This window comes from Rissa tridactyla, chromosome 17 (assembly GCF_028500815.1).
Source record: "Rissa tridactyla isolate bRisTri1 chromosome 17, bRisTri1.patW.cur.20221130, whole genome shotgun sequence".
Classification (NCBI taxonomy): domain Eukaryota; kingdom Metazoa; phylum Chordata; class Aves; order Charadriiformes; family Laridae; genus Rissa; species Rissa tridactyla.
The window spans coordinates 4406050-4428198 of NC_071482.1; the positions used below are offsets into that span (position 1 = coordinate 4406050).

The 22149-nt window shown below is 40.6% G+C and overlaps 1 protein-coding gene across 45 annotated transcripts in view; it reads left to right on the plus strand.

Moving 5' to 3' along the window:
* Window positions 1-1539: 1539 nt before the first annotated feature.
* GRAMD1B (GRAM domain containing 1B) overlaps window positions 1540-22149 on the plus strand; it is a 117576-nt gene continuing 96966 nt past the window's right edge. For 29 of the 45 annotated variants that reach the window (XR_008469562.1, XR_008469561.1, XR_008469563.1 and 26 more), the window contains exon 1: window positions 15976-16661. Coding sequence is in view for 12 of the 45 variants with exons in the window: in XM_054222816.1 (XP_054078791.1) it covers window positions 16300-16661 (362 nt within the window). In the remaining 33 variants the exon portion in view is untranslated. Of the gene's footprint in view, window positions 1705-3115; window positions 3174-15902; window positions 16662-22149 lie in introns of those variants that run through there. The other 16 variants (XR_008469584.1, XR_008469585.1, XR_008469587.1 and 13 more) reach the window with 9 other exon arrangements.

Genomic DNA, 22149 nt, shown 5'->3' on the forward strand with positions numbered 1-22149 from the left:
ATCAGATTTGACTCATTTGCTCTAGGCTTCTGATCTGTTTAAATGCTTATTTCACCATGAGATAACAGCGTATGTTTACCTGGGACTACTGTAGGGGGAGCTCAGTGTAACTGCATCAGACTTAGTTTAGGTCAGTTAACTCTTGGCCTCAGTGACTAGACCACCATCCAACAGTAATATGGGTTGCTATGGTTTAGTCTTCTGTCTAGTGAAGAAAATGGGATTTTCCAGAAGGCTTCTTGTATTAGATGGTGCCTGTTCCAGAGTCTCCATTCCTAACATCACCTCAGAATAAATACCATCTTCTTCAAAAGATGCTAATCTGGTGGTACTTGCAGACAAGCAGGATGAAAATTTACCGAAATCTCTCCGTGTTTTTCATTCGGAGCAGGCAGAGGCTTGCAGATTTGTAAGGCTGAGAATAGTTGGGGATTGTGTGTGAATTTACAGACCTCTCCTAACTTTTTTTAGCTTGGATCATATTTAATTATGCCAAGTTGCACTGGACTGGCTCCTAGGTTTAGTAGTGGTATGGTGTATTATAACCATATAGACAGATATTTGTATGTCTCCAGTGCCTGCGGGCACTGGAATCCCTGGCCAACACCAGATCTCAAATATGCCAGAATTCTTATGCCAGTAGGTCTCAATGCCAGTCATGAAGTAGGCAGGTACTTGAATGACACCTTTCCTGGTTAGCGTGACTCTTGTTTTATATATTTAGGTAATGATCATCTCGGTGTCTTCCCACACAAACCCCCTCCCTTCATCTCCTCTGACAGCCAGAGCTTGTTTCCATGGAGCTATTTCATCCATACCTTAGAAAACCTTTTTTCTGTTTCCCTATAGACATAATTTGAGGTTTCTATGGCAACATCTGAAGAGGGAAGGCCCATGATATCTTAAGCAAGAAGTGATTCTTGGTAAGCCCCATGTATGATTGTATGCTCAAACACACGTGATGGCAGTGTTCACTGCCCTGTTAGTTATTCTGGTATATGTCAAATATGGTGGAAAAAAGCCTGAGCAACTGCCTGACTTAAGAAAGCTCCAATTCTGAAAGTTACAGTTCAAAAAGAAAAAAGGAGTTTTGAGCTCTTAACTGTGTCATGCTGTATATAGCAGTAAAGACATTTGAGATCAAAAATGAATGGTGCAATGTAACTTCATTCAATGTCAGTGGATTTAGTAGAAGGATAATAAGTCCTGTAAATCCATAAGCTTTTGTGTTTTAATATTTAAAGAAGTTGTAAAATAATATATTAAAAATGAATTAAAGAATTAAACAGATTATATGTAGGAAAAAATATATCTAGAGAAAAATAGTTTTTCTTTTAAACTTCCAGTATTTATTTGGGGGAGGAAGTAAGTAAAATATTCACTCTAAATTATGCAGAGGCCAACATCAACAGCATTGTGTCGTTTCAGGAGAATCAGGAAGTGGAGTTCATTTGTGTTGGAAGCACAGTAGAGATCAGGAAATGACTGTAGTTGAAATAGCAGAGTCTGATCTGAGGCTTTGTGTATGGTGGGGCTGATAAAAGAAAATCAAGACTGGAGCTGGCTAGAAAAAGATGCTAAACACTTCGGGGGGAAAACATGAAGGGTGGTTTTAAACTACCTGAAACAGGTTTGCCACATTCTCTCCTACAGTACCTCTGCTCCTCAGCCAGCTATTTGAACTTCAGTTTGAACTGATAGGAGGTGAGAAGAATATAATATGTTTAGCAATAACTATTAATCTCTTATTTTTGTCACGCCTATCTCTGAACTATTTGTCTTGCCTGGGTTCCACTGTACTTCTAGAGAAGTTTTACTTGATCTGATGAGTTGATGAGACGTTTTATTGCTTGTAGTGATTTCTAGATCACATCCTGTGACTTTATTCTTGAAAGATCCTTTGAAGAATGCTGGTGAAGGAAAAGGTGCCAAAAACTCTTCTAAGAAACTTAGCCCTGGGTATTTTTGTCAGTTCAGTGAGTTGGAAATGTATTTCAGTGGTATTAAGTGAGAGGCAGATGGCAAGGCTCTGCTAATGACTCATAAATAGAGGGTAGCCTGTGGCAAGTTTTGTGAGTTTGGCTGAAGTGCTGTGTCTGGAAGTGGATTATCAACTATTGCATTAAAAAAATGCCTGAAGAAAAATGTGAACCTTGGAAAACGTGGGCCTTGAGTCTTCTGTTAGAAAACTATAGCTCTTTGTATTCTTGTCACTTGCCTTTTCTTGAATTGAAAATTACTAATATGGACTGTGTCCTTGTTAAGGAATCAGTTTAACATTCATGTGCATCTTTGCTACTTGGATTACTGGCAGCTGTTGTTTGACACTATGAGCTTCAGTTCACTTTTTGTTCTGTGTGTATTTTCATAAGCAGCACCTGGGAGTGAAGAAACTTGTATATAAACCCAATTCCTAGTGTAGTCCACCTGGTAATTCCTAGGAGGGGGAAAAGAAACCCCTTTAGGCATATCCCAGTTTTCATGCATCCAGTCAGACTGCTGATCCCTTCTAGAGTGAAAAAGGATGTGTGGAGTTACTAGTCACTTCTGAAAAGTTGTATCTTTAATGTTCTCTGTGAGACACCTTCCTTTCACATTTCTTGCTGCCTTCTGTCCTAAAAACTGATGCAGAAAAGCTGCTGCTTAGAGGAAGCTCCATGTGAGGGACAGAATCTCATCATCAGTGTATGCCTGCAGGCTGGACACCCACCTGACAGCCACTCAGTTTCCTTCTGGTCCTTGTGGCAGCTGCTGTAGTAGCAGTTGCTGCTTGCAGTTGCTTTCTGTGCTTGCTGAAATGCCAGAGCAAGCTGCTAATTCACTGCAGTTTCAGACAGATTAGGGCCAGTGTTATAAATGCGATCTTTGTTAGTCATAATCTTGTCGTTTGCTGCTTTTGGCTTTGAAGCTGCTTTTAGGATAGCAGTGGGAAGAGTGCCACGGAAGATCCTGCCTGATTCTCATATTTTATTCAGCAGGATTTCCTATGATCTGGTGATCCTCCCTACTCCCTCCTTTCTGTCCACATAAAATCCATACAGAGTGTGCCTTGCCTCCAACACCACTGCAGCTCCCAAAGGTGATGAAATGAATCCAGTGCTCTGTTTTAGAGGTTTCCCTGATCAAGATAGCCACAGAAGACTGCCTGTGCTCTCTGCAGTTTGTTTAACCCCGTAAGTGCTGCACTACTGTGTGGGTGTTGTACTGGCTATTTGAAATGTGTACTCTACTGGGCATTTAAACTTAAGCAATTTCGGTTCAAAAGAAAGTATCGGCTACCAGAAAGGAGAAAAGCGTGAGTAGATGTGCAACAGTGGGTATTAAGGCTTGTGGATTGTGGTTTATGTTTTTTTATGTGAGGCTGTACAGAACAATAGCAGCTTCCTTGATGTGTTTGTGAAGGAAACTGCAATAAATGTGAAGAAGTTTGCTAGTGTAATTGGAATGTCGAAGCGCTATATAGAAAAAGCATTATGATGGTACACAGGTCAATTTTGTAAAACATCTTTTCTTGACTAGTGATATACAGGTGAAATGATTTATATGCTGTTGTGCATACAATAAATTACTAGTCTGTAGTAGAATTGTATTTATATGAATGTTAGATGCTCTGTTATCCTCAAAAATAAGGTAAGTGGTGAGTACTCGAGACAGATGGAATTGGTCAGAAAAGTGTGAAGCGATCTCAAGAACGCAAGTTCATACAAGTCTTTGGTTACAAGCCCTTGGTTGTTACTTATGTTCACATCTTTTAGCTCATCAGTGGCCATTTTGAGTGAAATAATGGATCTTGATCCTCTGAGACAAGTCATTTGTGGTTTTCCCTTGTTTTATTCTTGATTTTTTTAGCATAGGTTCATTTGAGAAAATGGCTTGTGTAAGCACCTGTTGAGAAAGTGTGTTCCTACCATGGTTACTTCAGAAAATATCTAATGCCTGCAGTTTTCTGCATTTTACATGGCAAACACCAGCCAGTGGTGACATGATGTAGATTTCCTACTCCCAGAGCGGTGCTGACTTGTATGTTCACAAGTTTGGTGCAACTGCTCTGGATAGCTGGATAACTTCCTAGAGCTGAGCTTCTCAATTCTTCATGCATGTGAGTTTGCTTAAGTGATTTGAGACTGACAGATGATGATTGTTTTTATTTGTGTGACACAAACCTTCTGGATGTCTTGAGCAGATGCTGTTGAATTCTCGTTTTTTTTGAGTGGGAGAGACTCAGCCTGCTTATCCATCTGTCTGGGCTTCTGCCTCATTAATTGCTCTATATTTTAGACTAAGTGGGCAGATCATTTTGATCTGAGCTGTTAGGAAATGTATTTTTGTCTCAGACACACAGCTCTTTGTGTAGGTATTTGTATACCTGATTTGTCTGTCTTAAGTTTGGAAAAAATGGAATAATGTCTCTTGCACAGCAGTTCTTTCAATAAGCACAAGTACCTTGTAAAAGGTGCATTAGCAATTATTCTTATCCCAAAAACCTGCTCGGTATGGGAGTACAAATTTCACTGGAGGTTTTATAACACTCAATGATTGTCTGAAAATCCTGTGGAACTATGACTGCGGAAACAAAGTATGTGAGTACAGACAAATTGTTTTCCCCCTCTAGGCCTTAGTTTTACTAGGTAAAAGCTAGTTAGGAGTATTAATTACCTGTGTTGTACTGGAGATGAAAGCTTAATTTGCTATCTGCAAGCTTTCACTAGGATTCTGATGGTAATTCTGTATAGTGGTCTAAGCAAATGCTTGAAGCTCAAACTGCTTTCCAACATGCTTAAACCAAGGGGTAACTTCAAAACACACTGAGTCTTCAGAGACAATATCACACCTTTAAGATCAAAGATGCAACAAGTCCTGTTTCTTAGGTCAGGGATGAAATTTATGATCTCTTTGGAGGCAGACTACGTTGTAGTGGAAGAGAAGGAAGATCAGCAGGGCCCCAGGCTCTGTCCCAAAAAGACAGAAGGAGGTTTGTTGCTTTGTTGGTATGCACTTAGTATTTAAATAAAAAGCTTTACTTTGAGAACTCTTCAGGAATTGCATTGGGCAATTGGCAGTCATCCTACTGCTACCAATACTTTTTTAACTATGCCTAGTTATAAAGCCCATTGGTTATTTTAGATCCAAATCAACCACTTTATTAAATTTAAGGCACAGAGCTTACTAGATGTTATTTACATCAGGGACACTGATTCATCCGAAGTAGGTAATTGCCAGATTCCAGTGCATTAGAGGAAGACATCTATCTCATGTCTCACTGAGCTTCCGCTTACTTATTCTTTTCCATTTAATCTAGGCTTTTCTTTATTACAACTTTATAAAGGTGCTATTGTGCAGTTTAGCCCATGTCAAGCTGGTGAGAGGCCCAGAAATATAACTTTAAAAAACAACCTAATAAGTGTCATTGCTAGTCTCTAATACTGGTTGGCTGGGAAGAAGTGGGAGTAAAATTGCATGCAATAAAGAATGAATGGCAGATGTATTTATAACTAATTAAAAGATTCTGTGAGGAACTAAGTATTCATTCCTGCAAAGGTTATTGACTCAGATGCTGAGTCTGGGCTGAATAATTTTCTAACTAAGAGTCAGAACTTTGGAAACTGAATTCATGGTTCAAAGGCTTCATCTCTGCCTGCTCTCCAGTTCAGTTTCAAATGTAGTGACAGCGTTTGCTGGAACTGGCTTTTTCTCCCCACCCCTCACTACAGCTGGAATTCGACCCTGAGAATAAGACGATGTTCTGCTTGTAAGTTATTAGTTCAGTCTGTAAAATGTACTGCATAATCTTATGTAGAAATTAAAAAAAAAACCAACAAAAAACTTGAAAGATAAATAGTTCAAATTAGAAATGTCTTGGAATGACACCGTTTCCATACAGGCATCCACACACCTTCCCTGTGTCCTCTACCCCTTGTACTTGATATGCGCTTTTAAAATTAGCAGCAGTTAATATTTTAACATCCAGGAACAGTCTGCTCTGAGAAAGGAGCCTTTGATTTCTAAATTCAATAGGCAGGACAAAATTGGAGATGCAGACACTCTTGAAAGATCTGATTCATTAAGTGATTAGCCAAAGGTTATTTAATCTGTAGCAGATACTGAAGTTAAAGGCTGAAGTCCTGATCTGCTTTCCTTTGTTTTAGTAATTGTTCTCACATTTTACAACAAACTTATATTTTCTTACTTGGTTAGCACAGTTATGAAAGAAGGAGCAACTCCAAAAGGTATTTGACCGCCCTCCCAATTTTTGGGTTAAAACTGGTATCCTTTTGTTTTTTTTTTTCTTTTTTTGAAACAGAAAAATGTTACTGAGGGGGGGGAAAAAGCATAATCAAGCCTACTGTGTGATCTCTGTAGAATTCAATTTTTGGAAAAAAGAAGAAATAGTTTTAACTTTGTAAAATGTCATGGTGGGAAAAGGGTAAAATCTGGACCCAAATCTTTCCTGGTGTAACTTCTTCAATTTCATTGATTTATACTAGGGATTAGTTTGTTCTTAGTAAATGCTATGTATCATGTCTTGCACACCTGGCTAGCAAAATGTGTCTGCACCCAGCTAGGCCCTTCAGCTTAGCTTCTCTTTAGAATGTGTGCCCAATAAGAGGGTTTTTTCCTAAAGATTTGTCTCGAACGAGTCTCTGAACCAGAAAGGAAGACAAAGGTTCCAGCCTGAGCTGGGATACTTGACTGATTGTATCTTCTCCGATGCCAATTTGATCATTGGTCTGCTAGTGCCTGCTCGTAATGCTTTCTCCTTAAGTGCATCTGATGTAACTTCAGAACATCTTGTACTCTGAGGGGAGAACCGTGTGAAAATCCTTATTTTCTGTATGAGTATTGAGACTGCTGATGTGGAAGAACATAAGAGGAGCAACTGGAATGTTGGAAGAAAAACATTTTAGCTTATGAAGAAACTCTGGTGCCAAGGAGGTTAAATGCAGTTCCCAAAGTGTGTGAATAGGATCAATAGGTAATCAGAGTTCCCAGCTCTTGGAGAAGGATATTCTGTGGCTTATGGGTGATGAGTCAGGCTAACCTTAAGGCTGCGCTGTACCCTATTTCTGCTATTGTCCAGTGAACTGGTTGACAGATTCCTTGGGGTGAAAGATGATTCTGTGGATGGCTTGCGAATTCATGGGAGAATAGCACTGTTAGGTGTGAAAGTGTCTGGTAACATTTAGTGGCAGCTGATGACTTCAAACACTTGCAATGTTGTGTTAAAAGTATTTCCTGTGTACCTGTATTTAACAGTATCTTAGAGGCAAGGAACCGTTTTAAAAGCAAACTCATGCTAACTGTATAGCACAAGCTAGGCTGTTACACTGGTTGCAGCTTCTCAGCCGCTAGAGAGCAGCAGGGTCTCATTTTGATCAAGGGTGCCTTATCAGCTGTTCTGTTTCTGCAATAGTTGGTCTGCAGAGACTCCGTGGGGCTCTGGACTTTGGAAAGCAGGAATAGGAACCCGGACCAAGTGTAAAATGCATCTCGTTGTAGGGATTCATGACACATTCAAGAAACCTCAGGCTGAACAAGTGATCCATCATGGATGTTCCACTTAAATCACAGTTCAGATGGTGAGGCAAACAGTCTTGTGAAGAGAACTTAAGATGTGATATCTAAAAATTTAGTTAGATGATAAAAAAAGCCCTATTTCAGTTGGATGAAGGAGCCCCTGTAACAAGTAGCATGCATCTTGTAGAAGCTATAGCCTCTATATTAAAAGACAAAAAAAAAAGAGAATTTCTTTTAGTTTATGGTCATTACTGGTGTTTGTAGCTCTGGGCATAGATGAAATAGATAGAGCACAGTCTGGGCATTGTTAGTGTAAGCTTCCCCCAAAGCACTTGACTCTGACCTTGATTGAGTGCCTCTGCAGAGTTTGACCTTGCTTTCCCCACAAGTCTCACAAGAGTACAATAATGGTAATTTGGAGGGAAAATATGGGAAGCAGACCTCTGGCAATTGCAAAGTAAGCTGACAGTTCTAAGTTATTTCACTAAAAAAATAGACTGATGATCCTCGGCAACTGTTTGGAACTAAGTTGGTGAGAGACTCTGTGGCACTCGAAATTCCATGTGTATATTTAGCTTATTTACAACCTGTATTAGCAATGTAATGTACTGTGTTGCAGCAAAGGCTTCACTAGCCTTAGCACATGGAAACGTAGTAATGGATTGCTGCTGGGAAGATGTAACTAGGAGGGTGACGTCTGTCATGTTTGGGCAATAGCTGTAATGACTGGTTTCTAAGATATGCAGGATCTGCTACATTCCTTAGTGTATTGTGGAGGCATTTAACAGCTTTCACACCTGCACATGCATACTCCGGTAAAACTTCTCCCTGAGGGGCATATTCAGTGCATTCTGCTTATACATGATAAATGTGGCATCTGCTTTTTGACATTGCATGTGACAGTGCTTTGTGATCTCAATGTATAGAACTTTTCCATAGTCATTTACTGTAATCTCTACTTATTGTGATGCTGCAGGCATGGTATGTGCACTGTCTTATGTTGTGTGCTCTATTATGCAAACAAACATGGGAATGAGTTTTTTAGGCTATCAAACACGTTTATTGCATGTAATACACGTCAATGGAGAGAGATTTGTATCTGTATCATGTGATATGTGTATGTTGAATATGTGCTGGGGGGAGGAAGAAATGCACTCAGCTGGCTCCATTTCCATAACAGCAAGTGCAGCATTGTAAGTGTGAATGGCAGAGCCAGCTGGAGGAGACACTTTTCAATTGTCCATGAAGTATTTTCCAAATAGCTCTCTTCCAGAGATCATGATGAAAAATGGCAGTTGTCTCAGGCACTTTTCTAATTGAAGGAATGGGCTGTATCAGCCTTACTGCTGAAGTTGTGGATAATTGAGGTAATGGACAGGAATGGTATTTATAAAGCAGTTTCTACATGCTTATTATAAAATGAGTTTACCAGTCATAAGAATGAGCCTTTTCTGTCCCTCTGTCATGGTAGTGGCTCTTGGGAGTTCAGAGCAAGTTGTGGTGGTTTCCATTTGGCCTTGTGCAGAATGAGACTTGAGGAAAATCTTTTTCTGGCAGACATTCATTTCATCAGTATTTCTGTAGGACAAAGAAATGTTCTGCCTCTTCCTATCCTGTAAAGAAAAAAGGAGGGAGATGACAGTTGTTTCAGGATTGTTTTTAGCTGTCTTAAATATGATGGAAAGCAGAAATACCGAAGACTGTTCCACTTCCAGCCATGCTGTTGGTACAAAATAACGATCTACAGGTAACACTAACATTTATTTGCTTTAGACTGAGTTTTAGATTCCTATATTTCCTGTGTCAGTCATGCGAAGAGCATGGACGTCTTGAGCTGGGAACAGCTGCTTGTAAGCAGATACAAATTTTAGTTGGAGTCAGGCGATCTTAGAAAGGACGATACAGTACTTGCTAAAGCATTTGGTATTTTTTCTTTCTGAGCTAAAACAAAGGCCAGGTAGAAAGCAGATGTATATACCCCCTACTTACAGGAAGGGCACTGCATGTATTGTAGGAGTTTGAGATTCAAGTCTCTAAGATTTCTGATTAGGTAAAGAAAAATCTTTTTCCAGACCGACTGCTTTTCGTACAAGTAATTAGTTGCATCTTCCTCGAATGAGAAGAAAAATGACTGATCTTGTTAGAGTCTCAATCACTGGACTGTAGGGTATTCTGTAACAAAACGTTCCTTCTTTTTTCAGTTTTGTTTGGAAGTGTTTTTTTTATTTTGCCCAGGTGCAGAATGGAAACAAATACCAAAACCTTGCTGCTCTTGTACTTTGGCTTGTCCTCTTTCTTATATACACTCACTATTGTTTTTCCTTTCAACTAGTAATGCCTTGTGCTTTGTGGTCTGTGCTTTCTTGATCAGAGGGGCTTTTTATCTGTGGAAGTTTCTTCATGCTTTCATGCAGATACTGTGTTTTCTTCAGTTATTTGTACCAAAACCACAAGTGGTAAGAATTCCAAGAGCATTGTGCTGGGACTTAAGTCTAAATTTTGGTGGCTAAACTAAAGAGGGGAAAGAGTTAAGTTCTTAGTGAAACTGTTTTGTAAACATATCACAACAAAGCAAAATGTTTGGAGTTTTTTAGAGGGTAGATGATTATGTTTTGGTATCCAGGTGAATAAGGATGTGTAAACCTGGGAGAACACTTACCCTGTGGTGAACAATGCAGTATGCTGCTTAGCTGTATGTGCTTGTTCACCCCTGCTCTCAGTTGAGAGTCTAACTTTTGTTGTTTGTTTTGAGAGTATTGGCTGGGCTGCTCACAAATGCTACAAGGCCTAATTACTGCTGTGCTGAACACTTGTTAGGGTGTGATTTGGAATCCAGCTCTATAGTGCTTCTTGCATGTGGTCTAGCAGATGGAAGAAAGGATTTATTTTAATCTAATTTTGCTGCTCTGGGGGGAAAATAGAACTTTTCAAATTCTTAATGAGAACTGTTGAGAGTTTCACACCTGTGTAGGCAATGGATTTTATCTTCCCAAATAGTTCAGTGAAGTTTTTCAGTGTGCTTGAGGTGCAGGTTTCTGTGCGCAGTCTGGGTTAAATACAGTAAACCTGGCTGACCTGAGCTAGTGAAGCAGGCATTTTAGCTGGATCGGGAAGAATGTACTGTTCAGAGACCTTTTGTACTTACAGACTTGTTCTCCTGTTTAATGGTTTGTGCTGTGAACTGTGACCCATTAGTTAACTGCTGTATGGGTAGAGGAATTACAAGGAATTTGGACAGAGTCCCTTTGCTTCTTTCATATGCAATGTATATAGTGCAAACCAAATGCCAGGCTCCTGTGGAAGTTAATTCTAATGGTCTCCCCATGTTTTGTGAGGGACTGCGTCTAGTTGATCTACCCTAGATCTCTCCATTATATTTACGAGAAGCAATGAGCTTTCCTTTCGGATGCTCAAGTGAGAGGTCTTGAGCAGTGTAAATAAGTAGTGTCAAATAATTCACTTCAGTTGTAAATTGCAAAGAAAACTCAAACTGAGAAAAAGGTCTTGGAACCTTTGCCCTGTTGCTGTCTTCTGTTGGATTATTGCAAAGTCATGACACTGATTTAATTTATTTGCTTGCTGTCTTCAGCTCAACTGTCCCCTTTAATTTGGAGGAAGAGCACTACCTGAAGAAATGAACTGTGAAAATATTGTCCTAATTCTGAAAAAATATATAATGTGCTATGCTATTTGAATTATGTTTGACAATTTCTGGAATTCTGGATGGTATCTGAAGAATCTGGGGTTTGCTACTGTGTATGAGGCCAAAAATTTAAATGCCTAGTTGTGTGGTACTCCTGTTAGTAAGAATTCACAGATTGAAGTCTCTAATGGTTATTGCTGACATGAGAATTACTTCTTTTGGAAGGGAAGGCACAAACAGATACAGGTTAACCTCTAAGCAGAAAGCCCTGTTGGAATTGGCTTCCTCTTCAGCCTTTTCAAGTATTGTTGAAATGGCGAGCAACTAATATGTAATACTAGGTATATGCCGGAAGTTGTGTTTGGTTCTGGTAGGACAGATTGGATGCAATGTGACTAAGCCTATTGCAGGCCCTTGCATGTTGTTACCCACATCGTTGGTGGTGACAATGATGTGATTCTGGTAGGAGTTGAGAGTTACTGTTCCTAGTTTTTGCATTGTGTAATCTTCTGTAATGCACATAGCACATGTGTAGGCTGTGCTTTGCACTGTGAGTGCAAGTATGTATACACCTCTATTTTAGTTCAGAGACCAAAATGACAGACATGTTAAAGTCTTATCCCATAGGCCAGTGCAGTTCACGTAACTTATCCAAAAGTTGATTTCTCACTGACTGGAGACTTGATTTAAAGCACTTCTATTATTTTTGGTCAAACTGCAATGAGAACTGTTTTGTTCTTTGGTCAGGTGGCATGAAAGGGACATCTTGAGTCCTTTGGGATAAAACTGTGTTTATGTTCCTTCACAACATGATTTTTGGGAGATGAAGGAAGAGGTACTGAGATAGTGTTTAACCCAGGTAATTGGTATTTGTGGTCATTAAAGAGTGTGAAAGACTGTTTGTGGCAAGTCCTGAATAAATGTTGTACTGAGCAGGGAAGAATTAAGAAATGCACGGGCCACGGGAATGTCTCCATCTTGCTTTGTGTAATACACTGAGGTATCTCACCCTGCAGCCTGTGAAATTTGTCATCTGTCTTGTAACATAGTCCTTGAGTTTCAGAGAACACATGCAGGTATCAGGTATCACATAGCCAAAAATTGACTGTGTATGTTCAACTGATAGCAACTGCTGGTTGGTTGGTGGTGCATGATTTAAAGGGACAGATCTGTGGGCGACTAAAATAAAGTCAGAATGGTTAGCCAATACATGCTCCTTGCATGTATCCACAAGTCGTCATATGTCAAATTCTGATAGGCCACATCCTAACTCTAACCTGCAAAAAAACAAAGGATGGCTGAAGTCTTAGTGCAAGGAAGTGTTCCAGTGTCAAAGATAACATGACCGTTCTTGCAGAAAACTTCTGGAATGCATAAGTAAATGCAGATAAATACATTAGTTTTTCAGTTAAACTCACAGAATTACTTCAGAATTTTTACAGAAAACAAAACATGCGAGTTTTGGAATTTGAAAATCAGAGTTTTGAGCTAGCAAGGGTTGTTCTGTTGTAGCCATGGCAGGTTTCTCATGCAGAAGCTGCTGCTTTCAACTCTGTGCACAGAAAGGAAAATAAGTTAAACGTGCTATTAAACTGTAGGAAAAGGGGAGTTTGGAAAGCTATGGCTTGAATTTTTCCAAGTCTGTAAAGTGCAGTAATCTCCCTGCCTGACCTGACAGAGCTTCTATAGCCAGATACTGTGCATCTGAGTGACTTTGTTAGTCTTCTGAATAAGTTGTGTGTTTCCTATATCTAAAAAGAACTGGGTTTAATAAATTGCTTTCTTACAGTGTACTCACAGTGCCATCTCCTATTCTTCTCCTATCTGTATTCAGACATGCTATCTACCAGGGATGACACTTTGCTGTCCCTGAAACACATGGGAAAGCTATTAGGGGAAGGACTGCCAAAGGATCTGGGCTGGCATTAGTTCATGTTCTTCATTCAAGGAAGGGATTTTTAGTTTTTCAGAGAATTTTCTTTCCTCTGCTTAATGTGTAAGTCCTCTTCGGGGGACACTGGAAAACCCACAATGTTTAATGAGGAGAAAGGCAGAGAGATTGTTGATCAACCTGAAGCATTGACAGCCATGTGCTGCTCTAATGAATCTGTGGTTAGACGGGTCATTAAACAAGGATCTAGCAACACACAGGCTCTCATAGAAGCAGTGAAATGGTGCTGTTGTGATTTGTACAGAAATAGTGCTTGATCATGGCTGGTATTTTTCACTTTCTGGGTCAGGTGTTTGAGCTGTCTCTCTTATTACGTAGCTTCTCTTTTTTTTTTCTAAGAGCATCAGACAAGTGGCCAGCATCCTCTCTCCAAAATAAAAATGCACTGAGAATGTTGGAGTACAAGTAAGTGTTGCTTACTAGTCAGTTAAGTACTTGGAATTAAAGGGATAGTTCCCATGCATGTGTACCTTGTCCTAAGTGGAAGGGTTCTCATGGAGCAGTCTGAGAGAATTATTTTCAGTTTTGTATGTGTGAAAGGGGTGGGAAAGGATCCCGTCTTGCTGAAGTGAAGTGAATTCCAGTAGTGTTCAGTAAGGCTGAGGGTGAAGAAATTGTACTGGCATGGCCACAGCAGCAAAAAGCAGATTGGTGAAAAGGCTGGTTTTTCCTTGCCAAAGAAAGTGATTACCAAATACTGCTATTACCCAGAACAATGTAGTAGGTCTCTTGTTGATTAGTTAGCACCTGTGGGGATTTTGAGTGCATTTGACATTTTGCAGTGTCCACTGTGTGACTTATTACTAAAGAAAGCATGCAAAAGTGCAAACTCTGACCCTTCTTATTTGCACATTATTCTGCAATTAAATGAGAATCTTGCATAGTTGCTAAAAGATTCCACGGATCAAGCCTGTTAATACATGGAGCAAAACTTCTTTATGATAGCCTCCAAAGGGATACTAATCCCTTCCCCCAAAGTTGCACATATTTGCTCTTGGTTAAAATTTAGGAATGATATTGTGGGCTTTTGATTTTTTAGATGCCATGGGAAGGAAGATGATGAAAGTTAATTTTCTGTGTTAACAGGTAGCTGGTAATATATTATGTACAGGTGGCTTCTGAATGTGTGGTGACATGATAGAAATCATGGCAACAGGTGGCTGAGAGTACTCAGGTTCAGGTTTAGGTTTCTCCGTATTGCAGAGGAGGAAGAAGTAGTATCAGCCCTTGAAAGGCAGAGAGGATGTACAGCTACTCATGCAAGTCTTCAAATATGGAATATTGATGTTTTGTCTAATCTGTAGATTTTTTCTTGGACTTCAAAAAACTTTTTATTTCACTTTAGTCTTTTCAAGTAGGTGTTTCTAGAAGGCATTCTGATTGTGTGTGTACATGCATCTGATGCATAGACACCAAGGTGATGGGAGCTCCAGAAATTGATTTGAAGAGTTGCTCAAGCTATCAACTTACATGATGAGCAGAATAAAAAGGACAGTACAACAAAGTAGAATATAGCAACTGAGGATTTAAAAAAACCAAACCCCAAACATATTGAAATGTTGCCTTCCCCCTTGTTCCTGCTGTTAGAATTCTTCCTTTTCTGACGTGTTCAGTTGTCTATATCCTAGATGTCAGGTTTTGATGTTCAAAGTTCTTGTGAAGATTATTTTCAAACAAAACTGAGGCAGGCCATGCAAGAAAAACTATTTTGATTTGGGTTGACAAATATTTTCTAACCTGAAACTAATATTTTTAAAGGTTCAGGCTGTTGAACAAAAAAACTAAAGCTGTGTCAGGTTGATTTAGAGATGCTTTTTTTTCTGACAGCACACTTTAAATTTACACAGCTGAATTCTAATCACTCCTTCAGAGAATTTAAGTTCTGTGTCCGTTTTCCCCCTGAAAAATACAGCTTCATTCAGGAGTATTCAGTGAAATTCAGGGAATCTTGATGGATAATCTGTTATGCTGTTTGTTTTTCCTGATTTAGGTTCATTACCAGAGTTCTGCAAGGCTTGTCCTGAGGCTGCTATTCCTCCTAGTGCCTGACCGTTGTTAGAGTTTCCTTAGTAAATTAAATGCCTGGGAACCTTCCATGTAGTGTGTGTCTTTCCTGGTCTAAAATCTGTTCTGCTTGTCTAACTGTCTTCATGTGGTGTCTTTGTTGGTTCCTGGACCTGCGACCGTCCATCATCCACTGTCATTTTGGAAGCAGCGTTGCCCTCCAAGAACTACTTCTGTCAGCTTTCACTCATGCGAACCTGAGCCTAAAAAAACAGCCAGCCTCCCAGTTCTGGTACCACCTGCTGCTACTGCCTTTTTAGCTATTCCTCAGTCCCTCTCCTCCTTTGCCTTCTCTGTGAGCGGTCGATGGGGACAAAAACAAGCTGTGAAAGAAGGCTGAAAGTCCAAGTTTACTTGCTCCCTTCCTCCATGGGGTGGGCTTTCTGAGCAGGAAGGTGGGACAAGGGGAAAGCCTGTCCAATTGGTTTCTATAGAAGGCTGTTACCCCATCTTCCCCTTTTTCATTTGGTTGATTTGTAGCAGCAGCATATTTGGGAATCTAAGCCCTGTCTTTTGGGATTAAGAGTGCAGTTACACTTGCAACAGCTGCTTGTGTATGTCTTACCCACTACAGAAAAAGAACATGCTGCTCCTCCTATTCTTTCTTCTGATTTTTATCTAGTATTATTGCTTCCCTCCCTCTTTGTTTCTCTTTCTGACCTCCTCACAGCTCCAGCCGCACCACTCCATACTTGCTTCGAGAAGACTACAGCTGAGTTTCCTAGCACAGCCCCAGGAGATTCTCTTTTCTGAGCCAACAGAAAGCAAAGGCGGTGGGAGGGGGGAAGTGAGCCAAGCTGTTGCTGGCAACCCTTGTCTCAATGCAAAACCTACTGCTTTGAGAGGAGACCAGGCAGGGGAGGGACTTAGTTTTGTACAGAGAAGGAAAAAAGAAACTTGAAACTGGCTTCCCTTGTGGCATATCTGTGTCCTGAACATCCCCTCCCCACCCTGCTGTTTTTAAATGAGAGGCACGTGAAGAACATGAGGTTTTCTGCTTGAGAGGGAGGGCAGTACTGGACTGGGTGAGGGAGGAGGAAGGCAAGTTGTGGTTTTGTGGTGTGGTTTACACTGAGACCAGAGCTAGTGTGCCTGGGGGTGGGAGCAGAAAGAGAAAGGGCATCTGATGCCAGCTGCCAATATGACAGAAACCCTGCAGCTCCCAGCACTGCAAGTCCCAGAGCAGCAGGTGGTGGAGGGTGGCCGTGCCTGGTCCAGTTCGTCCACCCCAACCCTCCGCCGGAGGCGCTTCAAGATGAGGCGGATGAAGAATGTGCAGGAGCAGAGCCTGGAGGTCAGCAGGTATCAGGATTCTCCTTCCTCCAGCAAGGAATACCTGCAACTCCCATCCATTGAAATCACCCCCTCCAGTGATGAGGACACTCCCTGGTCGAACTGCTCTACACCCAGTGCCTCCCCGCGGCGCAAGCGCTTCCTCCTTCGGAAGTGGCTGCGTGTGAGAGAGAAGAAGGAATACAGTGAGAGCAGGTATGTTTTTGGCCACCTTCCCTCCTCTGCTTCCGGGAAGAGCTTGTCCACGATAGCTAGGTAGGGTCTGCTGTCCCCCTAGAAATCTTGGTGTCCTTCTCCCTGGGACTCTGTCCACACCTGTTGGCTGAAATGGGTAATGTAGTTGGTTGGACTTGCTGATGCCAGAGCAAATGGTCTAATCCTTATGTGCAAACAGTAGGCATGTTAGAAACAGCAGTGCCAGGATCTGTCCTTGTTCATGATTCTCCGGATACCTTCAATAGGTAATACAGAGCCAGTGAGAAGAACTTGCTTCTGAGTGAGGGAGACTGTCCTGAAAGAGTGGGGTGATAAGATCTAACTTGACTAAGGTGTCCTGAAGAGACCCTTAAAGGAGGTGACCTCTCTGCTGGCATCACCAGGACAGGGAGTGATGATGCCAACCTTTTGTCAGCAAGTTTTTAGTGATGTTCATTCATGCTGCTGGGACCTTCTGTGACTCCTTTGTTCAGTAGCTGATGTTGGGAGAATGTGAGAATGAGAGAAACAAAGCCGCCTTATGGCTAGTAGGTGGGTCTGCATGTCCACATGTCTGGGTTCAGTTCTTGGTGGCTTTCTGGACTTGAAAGTCACTCATTCCTTTGGCTCAAAAGGGGACAGATAATTTATGAAGACCTCCAAGAACTTGTCAACACAAGAAAACTACTGCCTGGGGAGCTATTGTGTGGCCACACAAAGAAAAAGCTATACCTTACGTAATTCACTGCAGGTGCAATCAAGGTCTGCAACATGCGGTGTAGTTTACTGTACCTTTAATGGGTGAGTGGGACAATCTGCCTTTCCTGAAGGCCCAGAATACACTAGACACTTTAAAGGTTTCTCAGAGAAGTTAGTGCATTATAAATCCTTATAGTAGCTTAGTGTAGGCCAGTCTTTCTTTTGTTGCTTTGTAACTCCCATGCAGCCTATGTGTGGGTTTATGCCTGGAGGTACGTACTGCAATTCCATAAAAAAGAAACTCATTTCTTACTGTTTCTGCACCCAGTGTGCTAGACACTGACTGCTGTGTTGCTTGAGTGTTTATAGGACACAGCTTTTTCTTCTTCTAATATCCACTCTTATGTGGTAACTCTGCTTGCATGAGGTCCCTTTAGCAAGGTTAGTCTGTCATTTTATTAAGTTTTGGGGAAGTTTTGTAAATAAATACATGCCACCAAGGATTTGATAATACCTGTTTTGAAAAGTTGACATTGAAAAACATAGCTTGGTTGAGAATTGCTGCTGATTTTTACTTAGCTGTGGCGATATAAGTAGCGATTCAGTTATAGCATAGAAAATGGGAAGGATAATGCATAGGGCATATGCCACAGTGTCAGAATTGTGAAGTTCAGGTCTAAAGCTCAACAGAGAGGATGGGTTTTCAGCTGAAGGGTTTAATTTGGATTTATTGATGGTGAATGTGTTTGAGACGGGCTAAGACACACTTCTTTCAGCGTGAATGCATAGGTAAATTTAGTTCATTCACGTACATGTGATAGCTCCATGGCTGTGCTGACAGCTTTCTGCCTGTTCCTTGTGAAGACATTTCTGCCTTAACTCTGGTTATGTTTTTCAAGCAGTGACTGGAAAAAAGTTGAAGGGGTGATGGATTAGGTGCCATTAGCATACCAATGCCAGCATGGCACTTCTTTTCTTCATATGTAGCAGGCTCCAAATCTGTCCCTTTTGCAGTGGGAAACAGGATATTTTCAAATGGAATTTTTCCCTTTCTGCTCTGGAGGAAAAAAGAAAAACCAGTTTGCCAGTCACTTTGAGCCTCTGGGCTTGTAGGATGCAAACATCATCATTGGGCTTTCAAAACACAGAGAAAGCAGCATCTGTGGGGAGTTAAAGTGATGAACCCTGAAGGATTTTATGGCATTAATTTGAGAGAGACTAGCAGCTAGCACTGTGGGGTAAACCTTACTGCAGCCCGAGCTGTTGCATTTGAAACTGCCTTAGAATAGCACGGCAGGAAGCTGGCTTTCTGTAAAGCAGATACTGCCTGTCTACTTACCCCTACTTTAGACTTGGTCATCCAGAGCACTGGCTCTTGCTGATGTTTTATTATGATGTTGCTGTTTGTAACAGATGCTAATAGTGTCACTTACTGTACTGTTCATTTGTTTAAGGGCAGCAGGGACTACAGTACTAGAGTAAAGAGTGAAGCATTTTGTCCAGTGATTTTTTTTTTCCACCAAGACCTGTCTTGGGGTTGAAGAACAGTGATGACGCTGGAACTGTTCAGCTGGTTAATTGTAACACTATTGTAACAGAGAGCACCAATGTGGTCAGTGTGCCATATACCTGCTAGGATATTTCACCTGATAAAAGGGGGCAGCTATCAGCACGTGCTTCCCACCAGAGAATGAATGCAGTTTGCTTCCAGTCACTCCCTCTTTCTAGTTAAATTGTTATTGAGCAGTTTGAATTTCTTTTTGGAGTTTGATAACCTTTACCCCCATTATGTGACCAGATGTCTGCCTGTTTGTATGGCAGGGTTTTGCCAGGAAAGCTGTTAGTTGAGAGCAAACTGCACCAGCTGACTTACTCCAGTGATGTGTGTGTTGCTCACATGCCCCTGAGCAAGAGCAATAACTCTGTGACTATTAGCATACAGTAAGCATCCAAGTGAATAAACAAATGCTTTTAGGACTTGAAATGCTGTCTGTAATGCTCTGGGTCTGATGAAGGGTGGCTGCTTTTTTCATTCGGAAACTCCAGCCCACCACATGTACTATATCACTGGTTAGTTTTTAACAGCCTGGATAATTTTAAGGTTTGTTTACCTGCTGGTTCCCTAAAAGCTGTTAGGTGGCTGATAGAGCAGAAGAGGAGAGATTGTTTATTTCTGTTCATTAAACAGCAGAGGTGGCTTGTAGGAGCCTTGCTTGCCTATATCACAGTTTTGTTTAAGAAGCCATTTCTCAGGGAAAGGAGTTTCCCTGTAACTAGTCCTTGTACAAAAGCATGATGATCCAAACTACAAGTTTGGTGCTCTGGGGGTTTATACAGATGATAAATAGAATGCTTTTTATAAGGGATGCAGACAACTATACTCCTCATCCATCATTTGCTATCCAGGTAATGATAGGATTTATTTACTTGCATACACATTTACATAGTATGAACCCTGCACACAAGTCCACAAATTTTTTTATTAAGGTGTGATGATGTGTCGTTCTTCACAGGCTAGTAGATGCAATCTGTTAGCATTTCGCTATGCATGTAATGAATGTGCATTATTAATGTGGGATGTGAGTGTATCTGCTTTAATTTATTATTTACTACTTAAAGCCACCCTTGCTAGTAATCTCTGGAACTTCATGTGATTCTTCATGTGTAAGGCAGGAACTGCTGAGAGGGTAGATCGCTCTGGCTTAGACTGCTCTCCTTTTGGCCTACAATCATGGAATTGGATTGGAATGAGATCCTGTGATTCTACCCTTTCATTGGTAGAAGCTGAGAGTAAATAGGTGGGCCCTGCATGATCATTGCCTGACTTGGGCTCCTGTGTGAATATTCAACAACAGTACATATGTAATAGTTGAGGTATGGTAAATCTTTCCATCTTGAACAGTTTTCTGTGAGGCATTCATGCTGGGCAAAAATCGTACTAGTGGTAATGTGAATGTGCTCCCCCACTGTGGGAAGAAATAAGTCAGAATGCCAAGGGCAGTAAAAGGTTTGAATCATCTTTTTCTCGTTAATCCTTGCTGAATTTGCTCTTGCAGGAGGTTCTGGAAGCTGTTGTGTCCTGATGCCTGGAAGTTACTTCACAGAGCTCCCTTTCCCTTAAGCTCTCTAAGATCAACTGCTTTGTCTTCTGTTAATACTTGTCCAAAAGATAAATATGTAAAACTTCTTGTAAATGTTGTTGGGTTGGTGGGGAATAGAGCTGTAGCACTTGACATTTCTAAAGATGAATGAACTTCGTTTGTCTTCTGGTGGAAACTGGTGCTTACTGAAGTCCTAAATGACAGGTTCAGCTAAAGGGAAAGACTCACCTATGTCCTAAAATGCTTCTAACACAAGATGTTAAAAATGAAGTAAAAATCAGAGGCGCTCCATCTTATCTTATCTTAGAAAAAGGTATGTACTGAGGAGACAGAGGTTTGAGTTGTCAGACACAACCATAGAGGTTTTACAGATGGAATATTCGTAGCTTGTCTGATAGTATGAAACAAATGACATGTGAGGAGAATCTTTAACACTGTTCAGCAGTGTGCTCTGTGGCTGCTTCTGTTCACCTTCAGTGAAGGTGAGGAAAAACTTCATTTGTGAAGTCCCTTGGTCACACCCTAGTGAGATACATCAGTTAACACTGAACTACTGATTTGTTGGAACTTGTGCTAAAAAGTCTATTTACAAATAAGTGTGTTAGATATTTTGAATTTTCTTAATAAAAAAAAAGTTTTAATTTCAAGTAGTTCATAATGCTTTTGCTTTCCTTAACACAATTGAAATTGAGTCTGAATGTTTCTGGTAATAAATTCTTTCACCTTTTTCTTCCTTCCACATTGAGGGAAGATATTGTGGCATTTTCTGGAGGAAAAAGCTCTCATGAAAGCCTGAGACAGTGATGTGACTTTTCTTGTCCCGTAAGTAACTGCTAAATGTGAAAAATAAAAACCCCAAAAGCTACAGGAGTAAAACCTATAGAGTCTCTCACGTTCTGGAAATGCAGTCTGAGAAGTCTGCTGTCTTTAGATTATAGCAGCAGCAGTATTTACTGACCTCAGAAACAGTATGTGATGAAGACAAAACTGTTAAAGCTCTGTGCTGCTTCTGATTAAAGAGGGGACTAGAAAGGCTTGTTGGACTAAGTTGTTTTTTTTTTTTTCACTTCATGACATACAATTCCAAGAAACTGCAAAATAAGTAACTCTGTAAATATTGTAGTTCTTAGTTTCTCTGGCTTTCATCAACTTCCATGTTTCGGTTTTGGAGGAGAGGAAGTGGGGCTTCTCCTGTGTCAGAAATACAGCAAGATGCTGCGGGAAGTGGTAGTTATGTGTATTGGAATTGCCAATGCATTTTTGCTTTTTCAAGTTTTGATAACTTTCTTGTTGAAATCTTGTATTTAGGAGGAGCTGACAGCTCCATAAGGATTTCATAATGGAAGAGGCAAATGGGTTGCATTTTTTCAGGTTCTGCTTGCAGCTGGACTCAGTTAATTGAGGTTTTTGGGAGTACAAGTGTCAGACATGATGTACTTCGAATTGTAGAGAGGTGCTGGCAGAAATGATTTTGTTACATGTTTTAATACTGTCCCAAGCTTTTGGCATATGTCTCTCCTTGTTGATATTTTTAAACTTTGATTTCTAGAGAAAACTCAAGCAATGTGAGTGATGTGTGAATATCCTATGGATTTAATTTGGGATTTGAATACGCAGTTGGGTATTTGGCTGATATATGTGCTCTTGTGCGTCTTCAAAGCAAAAACAGGAAAAGGTGTTTTTTGTAT